Genomic DNA, 20,118 nt, shown 5'->3' on the forward strand with positions numbered 1-20,118 from the left:
ACCTACCACTGGTTGTAGGTTGTAGTTGACTGGCAGGTTTGCAATAGAGCTGCTGCTTTTCTTCCAGCTGTGGAAAATACTAGATAATCACACTTAATTGTAATTATCAGCAAGGGATTACAGCCACTGAAAAAAAAAAAAAGTGCTGGCCCTGGAAGGAGTTTTCCTCCTGTATATTATTGGCTGTCAATTGAAGTCACAAATATATATACTCCCGACCTTGGCAGCTTTTTGCTTATAGTTGGTAGGTCTGTGGTGCTTCTTCAGGGTATGTGCTGGATAAGCAATTCAAAGTAAAATCCTGCTCTGAGATGTGTTGTGCTTACTGAAGTGCTGGCCTGTAATTTGCCAGCAGAAGTGCCTGCAAGTTGGAAAATTCCTTAGAACTGCAGGTGGCCCCTAGTACCTTCCTCTAAAAATCTTCTCCTGCCCTGTAAAGTCTTTTAAGGCTTCCAGAGTGACTTGGATATAAATGCTCAACAATGATCTGCCTAGGAGCTGAAGCAGTCCAAACTCCAACTTCCTTCAGATAAGGGAGCTACTCTTCCCATTACAAGGTACAGGTAAACCTAGCCTTTTTTTGGAATGCAAATCTGTGTTAACATAAATAGGATTAAGCTTAACTCCACCATAATCCTAATAACATGTGCTCTGCATAGTAAATCTTAGACTAGGTTGATGTGTTTTGGTGTTGTGGTGGTTTTTTGCGTTTGGTTTGTTTTGGTTTTTTTTTCCCCTGAAAATCTTGGTTTTGAAATAAATATTGGTGCAGGAGTAGAGCAGTGTGAGCCCCATCAAGTCGAAGATCTGGCTGAACAGAAGCTAAAACCAAAATGCAGGGAGAAGAAGAAGACTCCGGAGTGGTTGGTGGTTGAAGGAAGAATTATTCAGTTAATTATTCAGTTACTATGAAGGAGGAGGATGAGGCATACTTTTGAGATTCATCATCCAGCTTCTCGTTTGCTCCCAACCTCCTTTCTCTACTCCTTGGAGTCTTGTTGACTGAGAGGAGCTGAGACCTGTGTGAGACTGGATGGGCTGTGTGTATCATTTGAGCTGGCATGTCTGCTGCCATAAATGGAGCATGTGTTTTTGGTGTATTTCTGTGGACAAATGCCAAACACAGGTTGGGGAGTATTTTCTGTGGGGTGAAATAGGCTGTGTAGAACTGCTGTTCTTGTGGCAGAATACAAGTCTTTGTTTTCTCTGTGCTGGAAGATGATACCTGGAGTACTTCCCAGAATAGATGCCATCAGTGATGTCCATCCATGTAGCAGATCATATCACTATGGTAGTACTTAGGGCTGTTCTGTTGTGATTTGATAGCTGTCTTGGGTTTTGAAACAAAGGGAATTCAGAGGGAATGAGACAACCCTTTCACTTTTTTAATGGGTCTGATTCATTAAGCTCAATCTGTGGCTGTGGATCAAGGCCTTGTGGTGTGTTGGAGGCATAAGGCTTTAAGGTATGGCCCACAATGTCCTCGTTATTGCCCCGTTCATGTCAGCTAATGCATAAAACACAGAGTGGTGAAGCAAAGCATTTTTGACTTGCTAGCTTAAAAATTGCTATTGGGATTTCTAGTCAGCAGCTATGGGGCTCTGTCCCTTCACACATTTAACGTTGCTTTGCCATTTTTAGGTCACTAAACTTTTGTGTGTTATTTTCTTCGTAAGTTTGGTCACTTGCTCACATCAGCTGCCAGAAGTGACAGTCTACTCCCTGGGTTTTTAGCTCTGCAATAATCCCAAGTCTCCTGCTAAAGTCATTAGATCTTCTAGTTTTTGGACTCAAAAATCAGGAAATGCTGATCAGTCCAAGTGTCTGAACTTCTGCAGGAAAATCTTATGCTTTAGTGGGTAAAAAAAAAAAAAAAAAGACAAAACCCACGAACTAAATGACAAAGTATGTCTGCTAATGAAATATAAGTCTCTAGTGCTGGTATGAAATTACTTAGTAATGGTGACATCCATATTCCATTGCCTAAAATCCTCCTTTTAATAACCACTGTTTAAAATGTAAATGCACTGGGATTTAGGAATGATTTTGTTTCTAAGAATAACAATGTCAACTTTCTCATGCTTTTAAGAGAGACTAAAAGTTTGCCAAAAATGCTTTCTTATGCATGCATGAAGAGTGTTCAGAGAAAATAAATAGAAAACAAACCACTTAGTTAAATGGCTTATTTTTCCTTTGAGTGAAAACAGAAGTGTCTGAATGGAAGAACCATATGGACTCCTATTAAAAATTGCAAGTTTTCTGTAGGCTGGAAGAGGCTGTGCACTTGTGGAATTAGTACAATATAACAGTTTAAAACTTTGTAAAATGACTTGAAAAAGGGCAACAAGGTAGTAAACACAACTCTAGTAAGATTATTTCCCTAAATTAAATAGGCTCCAGATGCGTTTTTCATGCTGCAACCCAATTTGGTGCATCTTTACTTATGAATCTAGATATTTCTATAATGATGCAGTATTACTATAAGCAAGCATACCTCTTTTCTCTGGTACTTGTTTTAATAAATTAAAGCTTCATTGAGTCTATGCCATAGAAGGCTTGTGGCCGCTCTGGCATCAGACTGTTGTGAGACTGAACCTCAGTTCCCACACGATCAGTTAAAATACAATTGCAAGAGCTGGGGTGCTTTTTGTAGCTGGCGAGAGCTGCCACTGTCTTTCTGAAAATCAGAATGGGATCATCAGCTGGTGCAAGAGAGAAAGTCAAGGCTTGTTGATTATCTGCAGTGCCCAGTCGCATTCAGTAGAAAATAAAGACCTCTGAAATTGGGCAGGCAAAAGTGGCGTGCATCATTGCCATTACAGCCAAAGAAGAGCATGCAGACCCAATCCACGTGACAGGTCAAGTCTGCTCCAGCAAGCATGCATCAGATCTGCCACTTCTGCTGCCTTTTTTCCAAAAGCACTCAGGCAGTCCCCCAAGTTCATCTCCTCTGTTCTGCTCTCCAGCTCACTGCTGAGTGAGCAGAACTGATTGAATGCAGGTCCGGTCGCATTTCTGAACCAGCAGACTGAACCACGGTGTGCTTAAAGTTGGATTTCCTATGTCAGGATAATTGAGAGTAAGGCTGTGATCAGATGGTGACTTTGATGGGCTGTAAAAACATAAACTCTGACTGACATTGCTGAGATAATTTGGAATGGAGACTTAAAACCTGCTGCGTTGGCAGAATAATGGGAAGCTTAGTGAAAAGGGAGGTAATCCCATAAATGGATCAGTTTGTTTACTCTCCATGTACCATACCAGCCCTGTCCAAAGGGATTTCAGTGTTGTACCAGTGCTCCTACTAGCCATGGAAGTGCTACTGGGAGGGGGATGGAAGGGGAAAGACCTTGTGAATCTGCTCTTTGCCTTTCAGTCATTTATGCCAGACCGGTCCTCACATTGATCAGAAGCCCGAGTTCCAGTTCCCTGCTATTTCCCTTGCGGCAACATGCACAGCTATATGAGGCGGCATCCAGTATGACCTGCTAGAAAGCCAGTGGTCCTTGCCCTCGGGTCTTGCAGGTGTTAGGTGCTGCAGCAAGTCAGCTTTCACATGTACAGAAATAGAAACTGGGCCATTAGAAGTGCTGATGCAGTTCCAAGGAAATGGAGGAAAGGAGTTACACAACAAGGTGTCTCTTCCCTATTGCATGAGCTGTTAGAAATAGGCTATGCTGAGAGTGTTAAGGAGAGAGGCTGCTGTCTCTTCCAGGAAACCTGTCCTGGTTGTTGCTTTTGGTGGGTGGCATAGTTTAATGGGAAATAACACAGGGTTTCTTCTGCATTGTGGGTTTTCTTTCTTGGTATGTGCAAGAAAATAGTGTGGACGGGACACTAAATGCTGTGAGTGAACCAATTCTGGCACCAAAAATAAGTGGATGACACCCTTGGTTTAGCACCAACCTAGAGTAAATGTAATGTAAAGCTCTGTTCTCAACTGTGTTTCGATCACGAGTCCTGTCATGCCGCCTGCTTGCTCTTCACGTCCTGGCATGGGGTGGGCTGCATGGCAGTGGGCAGGGATGTCAGTTAGTGCTCAGCAGGCTTTGGGATGAGACCGTTGGTGCTGTTTTCAACGCCAAAGACAATGAGACCTGTGAAGATGAAAGAGAAAAGCGAGAGCTATGCAACTTTGCCCAGAAATGGCAATGACACGCAAATGTTTTGTTTTCTATTTTCAGCAACAATTACAGGCATATGTGGCCTGGGTGAATTCCCAGCTGAAGAAGCAGCCAACAATAAAACCAGTCCAAGACCTGAGACAAGATCTCCGAGATGGAGTCGTTCTTGCTTTGCTCATTGAGATTGTAGGTCAGTAATGCCATATGGCACTATTTTTCATCTTGCAGATTTAGATCTTGTGTGGAAAAAGCTGGCCTTGGCTCTGACATCTGTTAGGCATATACTGGCAGATGTTAATGACTGTGTCAGAGCTTGCAGGGGGGAAGGAGTGACTTTAAACAATCATAAAGCAAATAATAAATTTATAGAAGTCCTTATGTTTTAGCAGACAGTTACAATAGATGTGCTAAAACCTGTCAGGGGCCTTATTAACTCCCACAAGGCTGGACCAGAGTTATGAAAAGATTTACCTTGTAGAGCAATGGTGTTAGTGTGTGGCATTTTTGGAAGGGTGACTGGCTTGCTGAGAGTTTGCCACACTGTTCCTCTGCTCCAGTGGGGAGTCCCATGCACAGGAGGCACGGGACTAACTTCTACTAACTTGGGACTAACTCCACTAACTTCTGCAATGTGGGTTTTTCCCACAGGCCGCAGTTCTTCGGTAACCGCTCCAGCGTGGGCCCTTCCCATGGGGTGCAGTCCTTCAGGAGCAGACTGCTCCCATGGGGTACAGTCCTTCAGGAGCAGACTGCTCCAGCGTGGGTCCCCCATGGGGTACAGTCCTTCAGGAGGAGACTGCTCCCATGGGGTACAGTCCTTCAGGAGCAGACTGCTCCAGTGTGGGCCTTTCCCATGGCGTACAGTCCTTCAGGAGGAGACGGCTCCAGCGTGGGCCTTTCCCATGGCGTACAGTCCTTCAGGAGCAGACTGCTCCAGCTTGGGCCTTTCCCATGGCGTACAGTCCTTCAGGAGCAGACTGCTCCAGCGTGGGTCCCCCATGGGGTACAGTCCTTCAGGAGGAGATTGCTCCAGCGTGGGCCTTTCCCATGGGGTACAGTCCTTCAGGAGCAGACTGCTCCAGCGTGGGCCCTTCCCATGGGGTGCAGTCCTTCAGGAGCAGACTGTTCCAGCGTGGGTCCCCCATGGGGTACAGTCCTTCAGGAGGAGATTGCTCCAGTGTGGGCCTTTCCCATGGCGTACAGTCCTTCAGGAGCAGATTGCTCCAGTGTGGGCCTTTCCCATGGCGTACAGTCCTTCAGGAGCAGACTGCTCCAGCGTGGGCCCTTCCCATGGCGTACAGTCCTTCAGGAGCAGACTGCTCCAGCGTGGGCCCTTCCCATGGGGTGCAGTCCTTCAGGAGCAGACTGCTCCAGCCTGCGTCCCCCGTGGGATCGCAAGTCCCGCCAGGATCCTGCTCCAGCGTGAGGTATTCGCAGGGTCACAGGCTCCTTTGGGGCACATCCACCTGCTCCAGCGTGGGGTCCTCCACAGGCTGCAGGGTGGATATCTGCTCCACGACGGATCTCCGTGGGCTGCAAGGGCGATGACTGCCTCGCCGTGGTGCGCACCACAGGCCACGGGGGAATCTCTGCTCGGGTGCCTGGAGCACCTCCTGCCCTCCTTCACTGACCCTGGTGTCTGCAGAGTTGTTCCTCTCACACAGTCTCAGTCCTCTCTCCCGGCTGCTGTTGTGCAGCAGCTTTTACCCCTTCTTAAATACATCACAGAGGTGCTACCAGCATCACTGGTTGGCTCAGCCTTGGTTCAGCAGTGGGTCCATCTTGGAGCCAGGTAGACCTGGCTCTGTCAGACATGAGGGAAGCTTCTTGCACCTTCTTGCAGAAGCCACCCCTGTAGCCCGCCTTCTACCAAAACCTTTCCACATAAACAAAATACTGTCTCCAGCTTAGTTATTCCTGGTACTGGATACCTTACAAGCAGGACAAGAAGCCATACATGCCTCTTGCAGTACCCAGACAAGAGATGTGATCGGGCTGTACACCTATAGCAATTCCCGTGGCAGCTCCAAGTGGTCCAGTTCTTCTCTAATAAAGTTTTTTCACTCCTTTAGCTGGTGAGAAGCTGAACGGCATTCAGGTCAACCCCACCAGCCAGCAGGAGATGAGGGAAAATGTGGAGAAAGTCTTACAGTTTGTGGCATCAAAAAAGATACGCATGCATCAGACATCAGCAAAAGGTGTGTGTCCCTGGTGGTTGCCACAGACGATTCCATCTGTTGAAGGCCTGTTTCTGTCTTTGTTTCATATCAAACAGATAATGTATTGGTTTGTGGGGGAGTTGTGGTTTGTTTTTTTTTGAAACCTCATGTGGTTTAGTAACAGGTATCAGTTTGAATGATGCTGTGTTCCTGACTGCTTTTGGTAGCAGCACAGCGCACAGAAACAAAAGTGCCTTTTCTGCTGCTGCTGAGCAGTTGGAAGACCAAGCAGTGGGGTAATGGGGAATACAGACTAAAAGGACATATAAACCTGCTGCTGTGAAATGAGATGTGGGAAAAATATTTCTGTTCCGCTTGAAGCCTGTGATACTGTTTCTCCTGGCCTGTAAATAGGGAGGAGACCCAATATGCAGAAATCATGTCTTTGAGCTCCAGTCATAGTTCTGACATTGATTAATTCTAAGACTTCAAATGTTTCACACACTTTGGGCTTCATATTCTCTAAATGACATGGAGGTAACAGTCACTGTGACTTTTTTGATTATTTCTCATTCTTTGGGTACTAAAGCAAGTAATAAGCTGCCTTTTTTTAGGCTGCCTCTGATCTTTAGAAACCCTATTACTATGGTTTTAATAGAGTTTAAGTATTTCAGTTAACTAAATTATTTTGAGAAACTCTGGTCTGAAAGAAGGACATCTTTGTAGTGAACTTGAGATCAACATCTTTGAGCTAGTTTGCATGCTGGGAGAAATGCCTACTGTGATATTATTAAAACTGACTAGTTAGCATTTGCAAGGTGCTACAAACAGTTTATGGTACAGGATACTATATTGTTAAAGAAATACATTGCTGCGCTCTGACCTTTAGTATTAAAAAAATGAAAATTCCATGTGCTAATTGAAGTGACTGCTACTACAGTGGTAGTCGTCAGTATCTGTAGTACTTTTCCAGAGAGCATTCAGTAATTCTGTGCTGTTGCATTACCTGCTGGATTGTTAGCTGGAAATGGCCACAGAGGGAAGGCTCAGGTCTCTTCAAAGCATTTAAACTTGTGATCTGTTGGTGGCAGTCAGTTTGCTGCTCTGCACAAAACAGCCAGAGCTAAGCATCAGAGCTATAATGCAGTCCTTTTTGCATAGTTGTCATTTATTGCCACGATCCCATTGGGTTTAATTATATTCATGCTTGTTGGTCAGATACAGCTCTGGCGGGACTTCGTGATAACGGCATTGTCCTTGTTTTTTTATTTACATTTTGCAGATATCGTTGATGGGAACTTGAAATCTATCATGAGGTTGATCCTGGCCTTAGCTGCTCATTTCAAGCCGGGCTCTGGGAGAGCAGTGAACCATAGCCCTGCTGGCACGGTGGGCAAGAGCTCGTCAGCATCGTCTGCCAGCCACAGGCCTCGCTCAGCTGCCGCGGTGGCCCAAGGGGCCGCGACTGCTCTGGCAGGTGTTCGTCAAGATGTCTTGCGATCCGGCCGGGATGTTTTCCGCCGCAGACAGAGGTAATGAGTTTTCCCTGGTTATGTGAGGTGAGGTCATGTTAGCGGATTGGCGGTTTCTTTTGTAAGAAACGCCTCTTTATCCTGAGAACACCTGGTGTAAGGCAAACTGTTCTGCAACTGTGCAAACAAACTGCTGCTTGTCTCACTGAAGCCTAAACAGATAGTGGCCTAATGAAGGGAAAAGCCTGGCTGCCTCATGATGAAGACTGCAGGTATCCCAGTTTCTTTTCAGGTTTTACAGCAAAATAACTGCTGGATCTCTGTTATCTCACTGGAAAAGAACAGTTCTTTATGGGCAAGCCAGAGAGAACTCCGCTGCCTCATCTTCCCAATGCCATGTTGAGCTTGGTGCCCTTTCTTGGCGCTGTCTACTTAAAGACATTTTCATTTCAAGTGCAACAAAAGTAAGGTATTATCTACAGGTGCTGGTTACAGATCTGGAAGCAGTTACTTCCAGAATTGAGGCATTGAGCCTGTTGTACAAGTCCATTCTGTCTTTTACGTTGCTGTTCAGCCCAGTGTTAGGCTTAGTGTTGTGTGCTGTTCATCAGCTGATGCAGCCTGCCATGTGCGCAGAGAAGTTCCAGTGGTAATGAAGGGAGATAATCCATGTACAGAAGGAACGTGTAATTCCGAAAAGCACCTTTAGCACTTGCAAAAGGTACTATGTGAATTGTAATGACGTTTAAATGGAAGGCAGATGGTGGTCTGTTGGGGATTTACTTTACACAGCTGAAGGTCATTTGCCCAGATATTGGCCAGAGGGAGTACCCATGAAGCAGTTTGGAAATGAGATTGAAATAGTATAGTTTGTTGAAAAATTAAATGTTGAAGTTTTCTCTTGCAAAGGCCAGGAGTTCTTCAGAAAAGCCAGTCCTTGTGCTACTTGCAAATTCTGTTATTTTCCTTGCCTTCCCAGAGCTTTTGTAGTTTTCAAGTCACAGAATTAGAGATGAGTTTAAAAGGGGAGGGCCTGCTTGCCTGTGTTTCTTTTGCACCAAGAAGATGGGATGGAGCTCCCTGATAGGAGACTTTTCTTAACTGGCAGTTTTATAGCTGTCCCCTCCTTCTTACCTTCCTTTCGTTAGCTTTCCTACCCTCCTCCTTGGAGACAAGAAAAATTTCTGCTCCTACCAGGTGAGGCTTCCCTCATTCTATGATTACTATCTCCAGAAATAGCGGCATGGATGAGGAGATTGAAAACCCTTACTGGAGTGTCCGGGCACTGGTGCAGCAGTATGAGGGACAGCAGAATGTGCCATTGGAGTCTCACTCTGCCAGGTAAGGAACTTTAATTGACAAGATGTGTTCCTTCATGACCATTTGTCTGACATTCCCTAAAGTACCCTTTCTTATCACTGTGATCTGGTTGGCTCTGACAGAAAAGAGGATTCTCAGCATATAGTTTCCTGCCTGATCTGGAGAATGAAGCCTCGGGAACCAACCTGAAGCAGTGGTTTATTGCCATTTATCCCATAGATAAAATAGATCTCATTTGTGATGTGATTGCATAGATAAGAGCTAGGAACTTTGAACTACAATTATCCAAAGCTCTGGAGTGTCCCTCAGTGAGACCAGGTCAGTAGGATTAGGAAAGACAGCTAAACAAGAAACTACCTTGAAAACAAAGGACTGTGTAACAGAACTTATTAATCCCCCTCTGCATATGATGCTTTGCTCCATTTCATCTCTTCTGGAACAGACTAAGATGGCGGAGCTGCATGGGCATAGCTGCAGCTCTCTGATTCACCGTTTCCTGTCTCCAGTGGAAGCCCCAACTCTGCTTTGTCCCCTTGTCCTGCCTGGGCTGCTCCTTGAAAGTTCCTCAACTAGCCCCCCTTCCCCCTGGATTGCGCAGGAGTGAGGAGGTTCATTTTCCTAGGACAGATTGCCACTGACAGTTTCTCAGCAGGCAGGATGTCTCCACAGGATTTCTCAGGCCACTTTTGATGCTCTATGGTACAAAAAGGCCTCTATGTACCCGAGAATTAAGGTCACTTGGACCAACAGAGGAGAAAACAATACAATGGTTTGGAACTCACCCCTAAAATTTGCTGTCTATCATTGCGAGATTGTTTATAAAGACATACACATTTGGAAGAGTGTGAGAACTCTGTGGGACCCAGTGTTGGACCACTGCCTCCACAGGATGTCAGTAGAGAGTGTACTTTTGAAGTTGTCATTTCAAGGAGACGTGTGAAAATTCTGGTCTTGGCAACAGGATTTCATGGCTAATGTCACAGGACTTTGGCGTTGACTCTTAAACTGTGATCCTGGTAGGACAGTGAGTAAAACATGCTCCCTCCACTCATTCTTCAGTTTAAGGCATCTGTATTATTTTATGTGTACACTTCTACCCTATAATGGACTGTTGGACACTTGCTGTTTGCTCATATGTGGCTGTATTTTTGGTGGTGAGTGAATATTTCTCTGCACATCGTAAATCACCGTGTGTTGTGTTTTTGTTTTTCCCCATAATGTCATGAGTTCTTTTACCATATGATAATGGTACATATTACTGGTGATAGGATGTAATATGGTGAGAATCTTTACATAAGTGGTCAGTGATCTACCCAAAGAAATGGGGAGCAATCTGACCTCCAGCTCCTGTCTTCTGCTGACACCAGGTTTCATGATGAAAACAAGATGCTTGTTTCTCTTTCCTTCCAGAGACAAATGCACTAGCTTAGTTATGAGAACTGGCTGGGGGAAACAAGTCACTTTTTTAATTAGCGTGGCACGTGGTTATTAACTGCAGCCACCCCCCTCCATGTAATTGCACTGCTGTCATGTCTGTCCCAGGGCAGCATCCCCTGCCTAGCATCAGCTCATTTCAGCGTTAACTCTTCAGTAAGAGAGCGCACAGCCTGAATAACACAATTCCCAGAGACAAAAGCTCTAGTAAGCCAAGGCAACTGAAATGATTTATGGAAAATTTGCTGAAATCGGATGGACTCCCAGACCGCTGAGCCTCTCACCCATCAATCTCCCTTTCCCCTCCCCTTCCACCAGCCTTCCCTCCCCCATTCTGAGCCAGGCATCTCAGAGAAAAGGCTCTGCCTTGCACAGCCTGTGTGACAGCAGGAGGGAGAGGGAGCTGGAGGCAGCGAGGAAGAGGAAGCCGCATAGGGCTGGGAAGTGCTGCACGCTGTCTTCCGAGACCGCATCCAAGCCTGGAAGAGCAGGGAGCCTATTGCTTGCAGAAGCACCTTCTCTTGGCTGTTCTTTGGCATCTGTAGCAGGTGCTCGGAGTCTGAAGAGGGCAGAATGGGATGAGGAGCATCACTGGCAATCCAATCGCAGTCCTTGTGATGGAAACTGGGTGTGCAGCTGACCAAAATGCAGCAGCAAGAGACAAATAACCCGAGAGGAAAACCAGCGAAAGCAAAATCCAGGCTGCAAAATTCCCTGACTCTGGAATCAAAAACGTGCGTGGGGGCTGCTGATCTGGCATCCAACGGTTTCTTGCAAAGACCCTGAGGATTTTTTTTTTTTTGGTTCTGCTGTGAATCTTTCAGTGAAGCGGTCTGGCTTGCAAATATTTCTCCAGTAGTTTGACAGGAGCTGGCATTTTCTGCACTGAATTTTTGTGTGTGTGTGAAGGGGCAAAGCATGTCTGTAGCCGGAATCCTGAGGCTCCCAGGGAAACGGATTCTGTGAGGAGAAAGGTTAAAGTGAGATCATGGGAGGGAAGCAGGTCAAATGGTGAGCGATTGTTGCCATTGTCATTTGAAACAACAGGGATGGGGTGTTTATGAAAATTGTGAGAATTCAGACTTATCACTGGGGCTGTTGCACTAAAGCTGTGACTGTGCAGGCACTCGCAACTCTGGGACTCAGTGGAGAAAAAGGATACGGGTTAAGAAACCAACTGGTAAAAGGAATAAACTGGAACAGTTCGCATCATAAATCTCTCTTGAATAACTTTAATTTCTAAGCACTTATTTTGGCATGCTTTAATCATTAATTGTTATGTACTTTAAAGAGCAAATTACATCAATGGTATTTCATACTCTAATGTGTTTGGTGACTGATACAAGAATATAAATATATAAATGTTTCCAGTATTAACTTGATGGCATAACGTGTAAGGCAATGTGACCTGTGCTACTGCTTCATCTGAGTGCATCATAGTGGCTCTCTCACAGTTTTACATGGTTTGAGAGGTTGTCACTGCCGTGTGAACCCACTGGCCTTTTAAAACAGGGAAACTGCCTGGAAAGGAGACTGAGGACATAGGAATGCCTAAGCAATTATCTGTAAAACTGCCTGTGTTGTGGAGACCTGTAGCAACTACTTAACCCCACCCTCCCGCCCCAGCTGGGATCCTTTTTTGTATTTGCTGTGGATGCAGTGCTGAGAGGAGCAGACTTTGGAAGAAAAGAATGTTATTTCCAGGCTCTGTATCCCCTTGTTTTTTTGTCCTGCTCATTCTTCTTTCCAGTTCTCTGTTCTTGTCCATCCCTCTTGCCGTCCCTCAGTTTCACCACCTTCTTGCCCAGCAGTTGCTAATATTGTTTTCTAGGACAGTTCTCATTCTTCCATCTTTTCCAGGGATAAGCAGCAGCAATGCAGTTCTCATTGGCCTTATCAGGATGATGGCACATTCAGAGTATCAGCCGATAATATGCGGGGGGAATATCAAGATCTGTTCCTAGAAGGGAGTAGGACCTCTGAGATACTGGACACATTAGATCAGCTGGGCTTCCTATTTGTACCTGTGCTGCTTGAAAGTTTCATCCTTTCCTCTGACCCTTATTATATAATGCAAACCCAACAGTACTCTCTGCACTCCCAAACAATTATTTTAATTTTATGCTGTGCACCCATTCAGTGACAAGCAGAAGCAAGGGGCTGTTTGCAAATGTTATGTACAAAATGTGCCTAATCGGGGACTGCTGTGGTGGAGTTAGCCTTCCTGAACTTAAATCCTGGCCTGGACCCCTTTAACAATTATGCACAACTTGTTTGAGCAGGAAAGAACAGGTACTGTAGCTGTTAGAGATCCCCATTGGAAGATGGCCATTCTTTCACTTAATAAGTTGCACTCATCTTTAACATGGTGAAAGTCCATTGAGTCTGGACCATTAAAACTAGATTGCTTGAAGGTCTGTAATATAAATATGAAGTAGGCCAGCACTGGCTGTGGGAGTGGACCAGACAGGGGCTGCTAGCAAGTAATTTCCATCTCTATTGCAACACTCTTCTGATTCTGTGAGAGAGCTGTGGAATGTGTAGCAGCAGCGCTGGGAAGATGTGGAAGGCGAGCTGTCAAAGCATCTTCTTTTTCTAAACCTATTATATTATTTCCATACTTGTTTTCTTTTTGTTCTCTGTCCTTTGTTTCTGTGTTGGGGAGAATGAAAGATTAACTCCTGCTCACACTTGCAAGGATTAGTCCCTGTGACTTTAGAGGTATGTTGAATGGGTCAGTGAGCTTCAGCCACCTTTTGATATTGTCTGGGTGGTGCATTTAGGAAGAATTTCTGAAAAAAGATTGCTTGAACCTCACAGTCAGCTGAGATGGCTCCAGTGAAAATATGCAGGTACATTCAAGAAATTTTAACCTAGGAACATGAGTGAGTGGTATCTGACTTTCAAAAATATTTTGCCCTTGGAAATTTCAAGTTAGTGAAGTGATGCTTTTGAAAGCCGGAGCAAGAGGTGAAGCAAACTAGGGTGGCTTTTTGTTCAGCTTGCAGTATAAACATAAGGCTTGCAGTAAATTATTTCCAAACAGACGTTCAGTAGAGTGTGGTCTTACCCTGTGTGATTGTATGTGAATTCTATGGTGGCAGTCTCAAACTTGCGTTTTGTTAAGGAAAATGAAGAGACACATTGTGCTACTTACCAGTTAGCCTGGCTATGGCACTGATCTAGAGTGATGGAAAAGTTACATGCCCTCTTTGGTTTGTTAATGGCTTCTCTAGTATGCAGATAATTCCTTGTTTCAATAAGCCTGCCTGAACATTCACTTTTATCTTAGATGAGAATGATGTTGATCAGCACTAGAAGTAACTGTTTCTCCTTCCCTCTGCAGTCTTACATCACCCAGTCCTGTCCATATTGCAAAGAGTGAATCTACTGTAGCCCCATCAGAGGAGAAGGAAAGACTTGTGATCATCCACACTGAAGAAACAGAAACTAAACCAGGTACCTTACAGATAATGCTTTATAGTTCACACTTTGAGATTTCTTTGTATCGTAAACTTGCTGAAAAGTTCCCCAGTGACTGAAATGAATGTAGAGAATGTGATGCTGAGTATCTGTTCACATAAGACTAAATCCCAAAACTTTTAACACTACAGTAATGCCATAATATGGCAATGTCTGTGAGGCTTGCAAAGTACTGCTTGGGAAATAAAAAGCTCTGGAGAAGTAATAGGGAACCTATGTAATTTTTACTGAATTGAAATGCTTTCATCACAGCCTTATCAGGCCACATTGCAAAATACGTTAAAAATTCCCTTAAAGAGAGAGTCCACATGAGCTTGTCAAGTGCAAAATGCATAACTTTGTGTAAGGTCCTGTGCTTACAGCACATCTGTACACAGGTTGAGTGGCTCTTTGCAAGGAATTGAACAGTTGTATTGTTGTGGTGTTTGCATTGAGAAGTCATTGCTCTATTGCCACAAATGCTCTGCGATATAGTCAGTTTACACTTAAAATTTTCATGCAGATTGGAGGAAAGGTTTGCGAAGAAGTTCCTGAAGAGGATTTTTCATTTGTTTCTTTGCCTTCTCAGGAATGCAGCCTAATAATAATTCTTTCTAGTTAGCATCCATCCCAAGAGAAAATGACAGAGGAGGTCTCCAAGGAGATGATTTGCTGTCTCAGCCAGTGTAGTCCTGCATCATTGCCCCGTCAAAAGTATTTGACAGACTATCTCAGTGGCTGAAGTAGCTGGCAGGCTGGTTCAAGTCTTTTCTAGATTCCTCTGTCTGTCATGACCACGTTCAGCTGCTCTCTTTTCCAGAAGAGACAGAATCTCATTTCCAGCCTGAGTGGCAAGCAAGGAACCCTGGGTCATATTTGGAGAACTCATGGGAGGAACAGCTTTTGGAACAACAGGACCATTTGGAAAAGGAAATGGAGGAAGCGAAGAAGATGATTTCAGGTTTGCAGGTAATAATTTTCTTCTCGGCCATCATTACCTTCCACAGGCATTTCTTTTCCCACTAGCTGAAAGTCTTGCTTGGGGCAGGGTATGCCTGTTCTCCATCATTATGTAGCGTGCTTACCAAGAGAGCCCAGGGAAGGAGGAGAGATGGCTGCAGCTTCCCCAGCCCCAGAATATTTACCAGGATTTCAGAGAAAAGATTTTAACATCAGTCTGTGCAATTCAAACACCACCTTTCCTTTTTCTTAGCTCAGGCTTCTCTAAAACTCACTGTTGATGTGATTTGAGACTCTTATTCAGTAGGGAGGGAAAAAGAAGGATGTGGAGAGAGGGAAAGATTATATTGCTATGAAGACTGAAGATCAGTGATATTCACTAATAGTAATTTAGTTGGACTGTAAGAGGGCAAAGGGTGCACTGAATGCTGGTAAGAGTGGAACCGCTGTAGGGAATATAAAACAAAGTCTGTGTTTAGAAGGTGATTTTGTCCGTCTTTGGATTGGAGTGCATGTCCTAGCTGGGTTCACTGGCTTGGTGCCCTGTCCTGTGCTGCTGTGCTAACTCTGTGCCATCACTGCGCAGAGCATGTATGTTACTGTGCAAAATGGTAAAGATGCAGCAGTGTTTTCCCATGTGCTGGAGCTCGGACTACCGTTCTTCACCAGGGCACTTAGCAGCCTGCAGGTTTTGTTAGCAGCCTGAGAGAACACAGCAGTCTTTCTGTGATTTGTGATCAGAAGTAATGCAGAAAGACAAGGAATGTCAGGAAATCAATCAAGATTCACAGAGCTGATCAGGGATCACAGACTTTAGGAGCTAGGATGAACTATAGTATTTAGCACATTCTCTATAAAACTATTTATTTTTGGGAGCTTTTTCTTGCTGCCCTGTTCCAGTTCCTCCCTGACCAGATGATCCTCAGCCTGGTGTGTTTGACTCTGCATGGGGAGTAGAGCCCCTGATCCACATGGTAAAGACCCTGAACTCTCTCAAGAATACTCCTTTCTGTTTGTGCTGGGAACCATACTGGCTTTGAATTGTAAATATTTATGTGCCAGTAAACAAAGCAGAGATTGTGTGAGAAGCATAGGCAGCCGGGGTGGAGGGTGGGGTGTGGGCGGGCAGGCACTTTCCCTGTGGACAATGGGCAGGAAACAAAAGACTGGAGAGAAAAAAAAGATTGGTTCACTAGTAAAATCCGGTTTCATTATCTGCTCACTGGGAGCAAGGAGAGGCGGCACTGGAGGGACTGGCATGTCATGTTCCTCCAACCCTGGCCCCATGTTTCAGGAGTGATGGCAAGCAGCTGGCATTGCTGCCCTCTCATCCCCTGGGAGTAGGAAAAGGCAGCTGATGTTGCTAGCCAAGAAATTGCATTTGATTAATTGATTTTTTTTTTTCCCCCTCATGCTCAATACTTAAGAGCCTCTAGTCCATGAGAGTTTGATTGAAATATCAGGGATCTGATGTATGTATACCCCATACAGTGCTAAAGCCATGGCAGCTTTTTATGTTCCTGTGTGGTTCCTGCTTGAGGGTCCTGCAGGGAAGACTTTGGGATGCACTCAGAAAATCCAAAGAGCTTTTGCATTAACTGAATACAGATTGCTATTTGCTATTCAGCAGCAGTTGCAGATCTTCGGAAGATTCTGTTAGCAGGCAGAACCTGACGTGTCAGCCTTGACGTCTTTTGGGGCTGCACTGGAAAGCTAACTGAAAGAAAGAGGCAGGGCTCTTTCCAGTGTGTCCAGTTGTATGCTATGTCCTGGCACCTACCAAGTGCCCTGAGTCCTGGAAGCTGGAGACAAAGGTCAGTGTAAAAATTATCAGCTAGAGAAAACCAGTATGGTATACCCTGCTGGAGATCTGGCCTGGTCCTGCTCGTTGCGCTTCCTACAGTGCACACTTTGCCTTCCTTCAGCCTGGATTCAGTCTACTGAGGGAATTCTGGCATATTCCTGCAGGCTTCTGGGCTAACTTGAAGCTACTGAAGGAATGAATACTGTGCTTCTAGTAGCCTTCCTCAAGCACAGGGCCTAGCTTAAAATTTTCACTGTCTTCTCTTGCTTGGGCAACAGTTCTGAATGTGTCTCAGTCTTGTCTAGTGTAGAACAGAATTAGGCTTCCCTGAACATCCTGTTTCTCAAGTCTTTTGTAGATGTGTGGTTAAGAGAATGGCTTCTTTCAGAAGGGGACACTTCAGTCTCATTCCGGAAGAGAAGCCTTACAACGCAAACCTGGTTCAGTCTCTGGTTTAGACTTCAAATCTGTTATTGTAGTAATGGCTGCCCTTGGACTGTAGCCTGAGATAGACTTCACTCTCTGAAAATCTGGTTAGTCGTCCTCATTTGGTCTTTTTCTGTAGGGAAGAGTATTGGCTGACGGATATCTCTGGGAGAGTTTTTTCAGGGAATAAATCTTCTCGTTTATTACTGAAAAAAATCTATTAATTGTTGAGGGAAATAAATCAGCAGAAATGGAAAATGAAACTGTTTAGACACTGATATGAATTACTGCCAGCAAGAGCTGCAGCTAGCCGATTTTCCTTTGAAAGCCCTGAAGAGAAGATTTTTTTTTTTTCCCCTTCATCTTCCCAGGCTTTGTTGCTCAATGGGTCTTTACCTGAGGATGAGCAGGAAGGGTCCTTTGAACTTTGTGAACGTGGAGCCTGCCCCGAAGAGCAGCTGGTGAGCACATTGCTATACCTACATTTCTATGCTCAAGCTGCCCTTTGCACTGTTCTGCCACAGGCAGTTGTCGTGCACAATAACAGCCATGATATTTTACATTCAGATCATAATCCGAAGTCGCCTGGACCAGAGCGTAGAAGAAAATCAAGACCTAAAGGTTAGAAGGGGACAGATGAAGAGGGGGAAAAAGAGGTTTTGGGTCGAGAGGTCTTTGTAGACTCTGTCCTGCTTGGTGTGGTGTTTTTTTGTTTTTTGTTGTTTGTTTTTTTTTTTTCGGAGGGAGGGATGTAGGGTGAGATGGGGAGTGGACAACCCAACAGATAACATGAGGATATATTGTGTTAGGGCTTTCAGCTGATGCTGGCTGTGGAACCAGTTCTGATGCTGGGAGAGAAGTATTTGATGTTGCCCTGAAGACACATGTGGGGGACTAGGCAATCTTTTCCTCTCATGGCTTTAATAGCAGGGCCTTGGGGAGCTGTTTTGTCATGTTTGTAGTTCATTAAAATGGCTCAGGGCCTGACATCCTCTTTGGTCTGTGGGAAAAGGTGGGATGTGCTTTCTTCTGAAGCAGGTGTCTGGGGACAGAGAACACTGACTCTGGTTGATTCTGAAGGGGTGACAAGATGTCATTTAATCAAATTAATGTTACTTTTACAGAAAGAGCTATGGAAATACAAACAAGAAGCTCGAAACCTACAGGGAATAAAGGTGAGGAAAGGGGAACTTCATCAAATGTAAATAGTGAAGCTTTAGAGTCTGCTGCAGCCTATGAGTATTTCCAGCAGCAACCACACACATCTGAGGAATCTCAGACTGGAGGAGGTTGTATTAGGAGACTTGGATTTGGGGGATCCTGTGGTCTGTTTCTGGCTCTGGGGAGGGACTGCAGTTAAGGCAGGCACAAGGAGTCGGGTCTTCTAGGTTCTGTTTCTGTCTGTAGGACTGTGGTCAAATGTCCCCTCTTTTGTCTGTTTTCCCCTAAGCAAGAGGTGTAGGATGCCTGCTTGATTCTCATGGCTCTTTTTTACCCCTCTGTCTTGGCGTATGCGCAGTAGGATTGGCCCACTGAACTCATTCTTGACAGCAGAGGAAAAAGAGCGCAGGGGTATCCTTGTCCTCTTCAGCTGCAGCATTCTTCACGACTTTGGCTCCTGTTTGCTCAGTTTCTTCCTCTGAAGTTCTGAACACTACTAATGTACTCCTGAGCAGAGGTATTTTCAGAGCTGCCTGTCGGCTCCTGTGGAGGAAGCAAACAGCAGTAGCTGTCCAAGGTAGAACGCTCAGCTCCTGGGTAACACTGAGTGAAAGGAGTAGAATTAGTCCTGACTTTGGCCTCAGCAGAGAGGATTTCACTGCACAACTAGGTCACACGGAGAGCTTAAGTTTCCTTGTGTGCTTGGCTGACATTGGCCTCTTTCTGCCCTCTGGATGCTGCAGATGCATGGCTGGAGACACTAGCTGTAGGCCACTGAAGAGACCCTCCAAAGGCACTGCTGTTTTCTCCTGTAAAAGCAAATCGTCAGGCCACTTCTAGGGCACGAAGTTCAGGCAGAAGCACAGAAATCCCTCTGTCCCAAATGGCTAGGTTGTTGGCAGGGAAATCACTTTTGGGTAAGAGAAAGGCAGAAGGGTTGAGAGCCCACTGGGCAGATGTCTATACATGTGCTGCTCTCTTGGGCCCCTGGCAACACTTCAGCCCTGTGAGTGGCCCCACTGTGTTATGGCCACTGGTCTAGGTCACTCACTTCCCGGGGAAGGGTCTCTGCCTCTGTCTTGCACCTTCCTACAGATAACATCTTTTCCCAGGATGCTTTACAGCAAAGGCTGATTCAACAGGATGCTTCAGTTCTTCAGCTAAAGCAGGAACTGCTGAGAGCAAACATGGACAAGGAGGAATTGCACAACCAGAACGTGAGTCACTGTGCTGCTAAGGGTTAGATTATTTTAGAAGGAGGCTGGTGGCCCTGAGGGCTCCAGCAGCCACAGGGTAGAGTTGGTGGCTGCAGCGTAGTTCTTGGGGTTGTGGGATAGTGAATGACTAGTCAAAGGTCTCTGCGTAGTAAAAACTGCACACAGTCTACTAGATAGCTGTGAGACTCACTGGCGTTTCCCGCTGCTCATTCCTACTTGCTGTCCTCCAAGACCTTCAGCTGAAACAGGGGAGGGCTTCCCATAGTTTTTTCAGTACAGTTGCATTCTTGCTGCTTCATTGTGCTCCCTGGCTTAGCGAGTGGCATTTTGACACGCACAGTGTCTCTCTGGAGAGAGAAGGGCAAGGGGGGAACTGTCCTGTCCAAAAGGCTGCCATGCTTAGTCACCAGCTCACTTCGACTCTGCAGATGTTTGGTCTCAGGTCACCATTTAGCACAAGGGGCAAAGAGGTTGTCACTAACTCTGTAGGAATACTGACCTCACACCTGTGGGTTATTTCTGCAGGTTGACCTTCAGAGGAAAGTTGAAGAGAGAAACCGGCTACTGGCAGAATACAAG

The 20,118-nt window shown here is 45.3% G+C and overlaps 1 protein-coding gene across 3 annotated transcripts in view; it reads left to right on the forward strand.

The window, feature by feature from the left end:
• The window catches only part of DIXDC1 (DIX domain containing 1), a 32,768-nt gene that overhangs the window by 5,254 nt on the left and 7,396 nt on the right, over positions 1-20,118 (forward strand). For all 3 annotated transcript variants that reach the window (XR_010607654.1, XR_010607655.1, XM_065651985.1), the window contains exons 2-12: positions 4,185-4,314; positions 6,197-6,322; positions 7,566-7,815; positions 8,989-9,096; positions 13,856-13,968; positions 14,792-14,940; positions 17,533-17,622; positions 17,729-17,782; positions 18,286-18,336; positions 19,435-19,539; positions 20,065-20,118. Coding sequence is in view for 1 of the 3 variants with exons in the window: in XM_065651985.1 (XP_065508057.1) it covers positions 4,185-4,314; positions 6,197-6,322; positions 7,566-7,815; positions 8,989-9,096; positions 13,856-13,968; positions 14,792-14,940; positions 17,533-17,622; positions 17,729-17,782; positions 18,286-18,336; positions 19,435-19,539; positions 20,065-20,118 (1,230 nt within the window). In the remaining 2 variants the exon portion in view is untranslated. The remainder of the gene's footprint in view (positions 1-4,184; positions 4,315-6,196; positions 6,323-7,565; positions 7,816-8,988; positions 9,097-13,855; positions 13,969-14,791; positions 14,941-17,532; positions 17,623-17,728; positions 17,783-18,285; positions 18,337-19,434; positions 19,540-20,064) is intronic.

This window comes from Caloenas nicobarica, chromosome 26 (genome assembly GCF_036013445.1).
Source record: "Caloenas nicobarica isolate bCalNic1 chromosome 26, bCalNic1.hap1, whole genome shotgun sequence".
Lineage (NCBI taxonomy): Eukaryota > Metazoa > Chordata > Aves > Columbiformes > Columbidae > Caloenas > Caloenas nicobarica.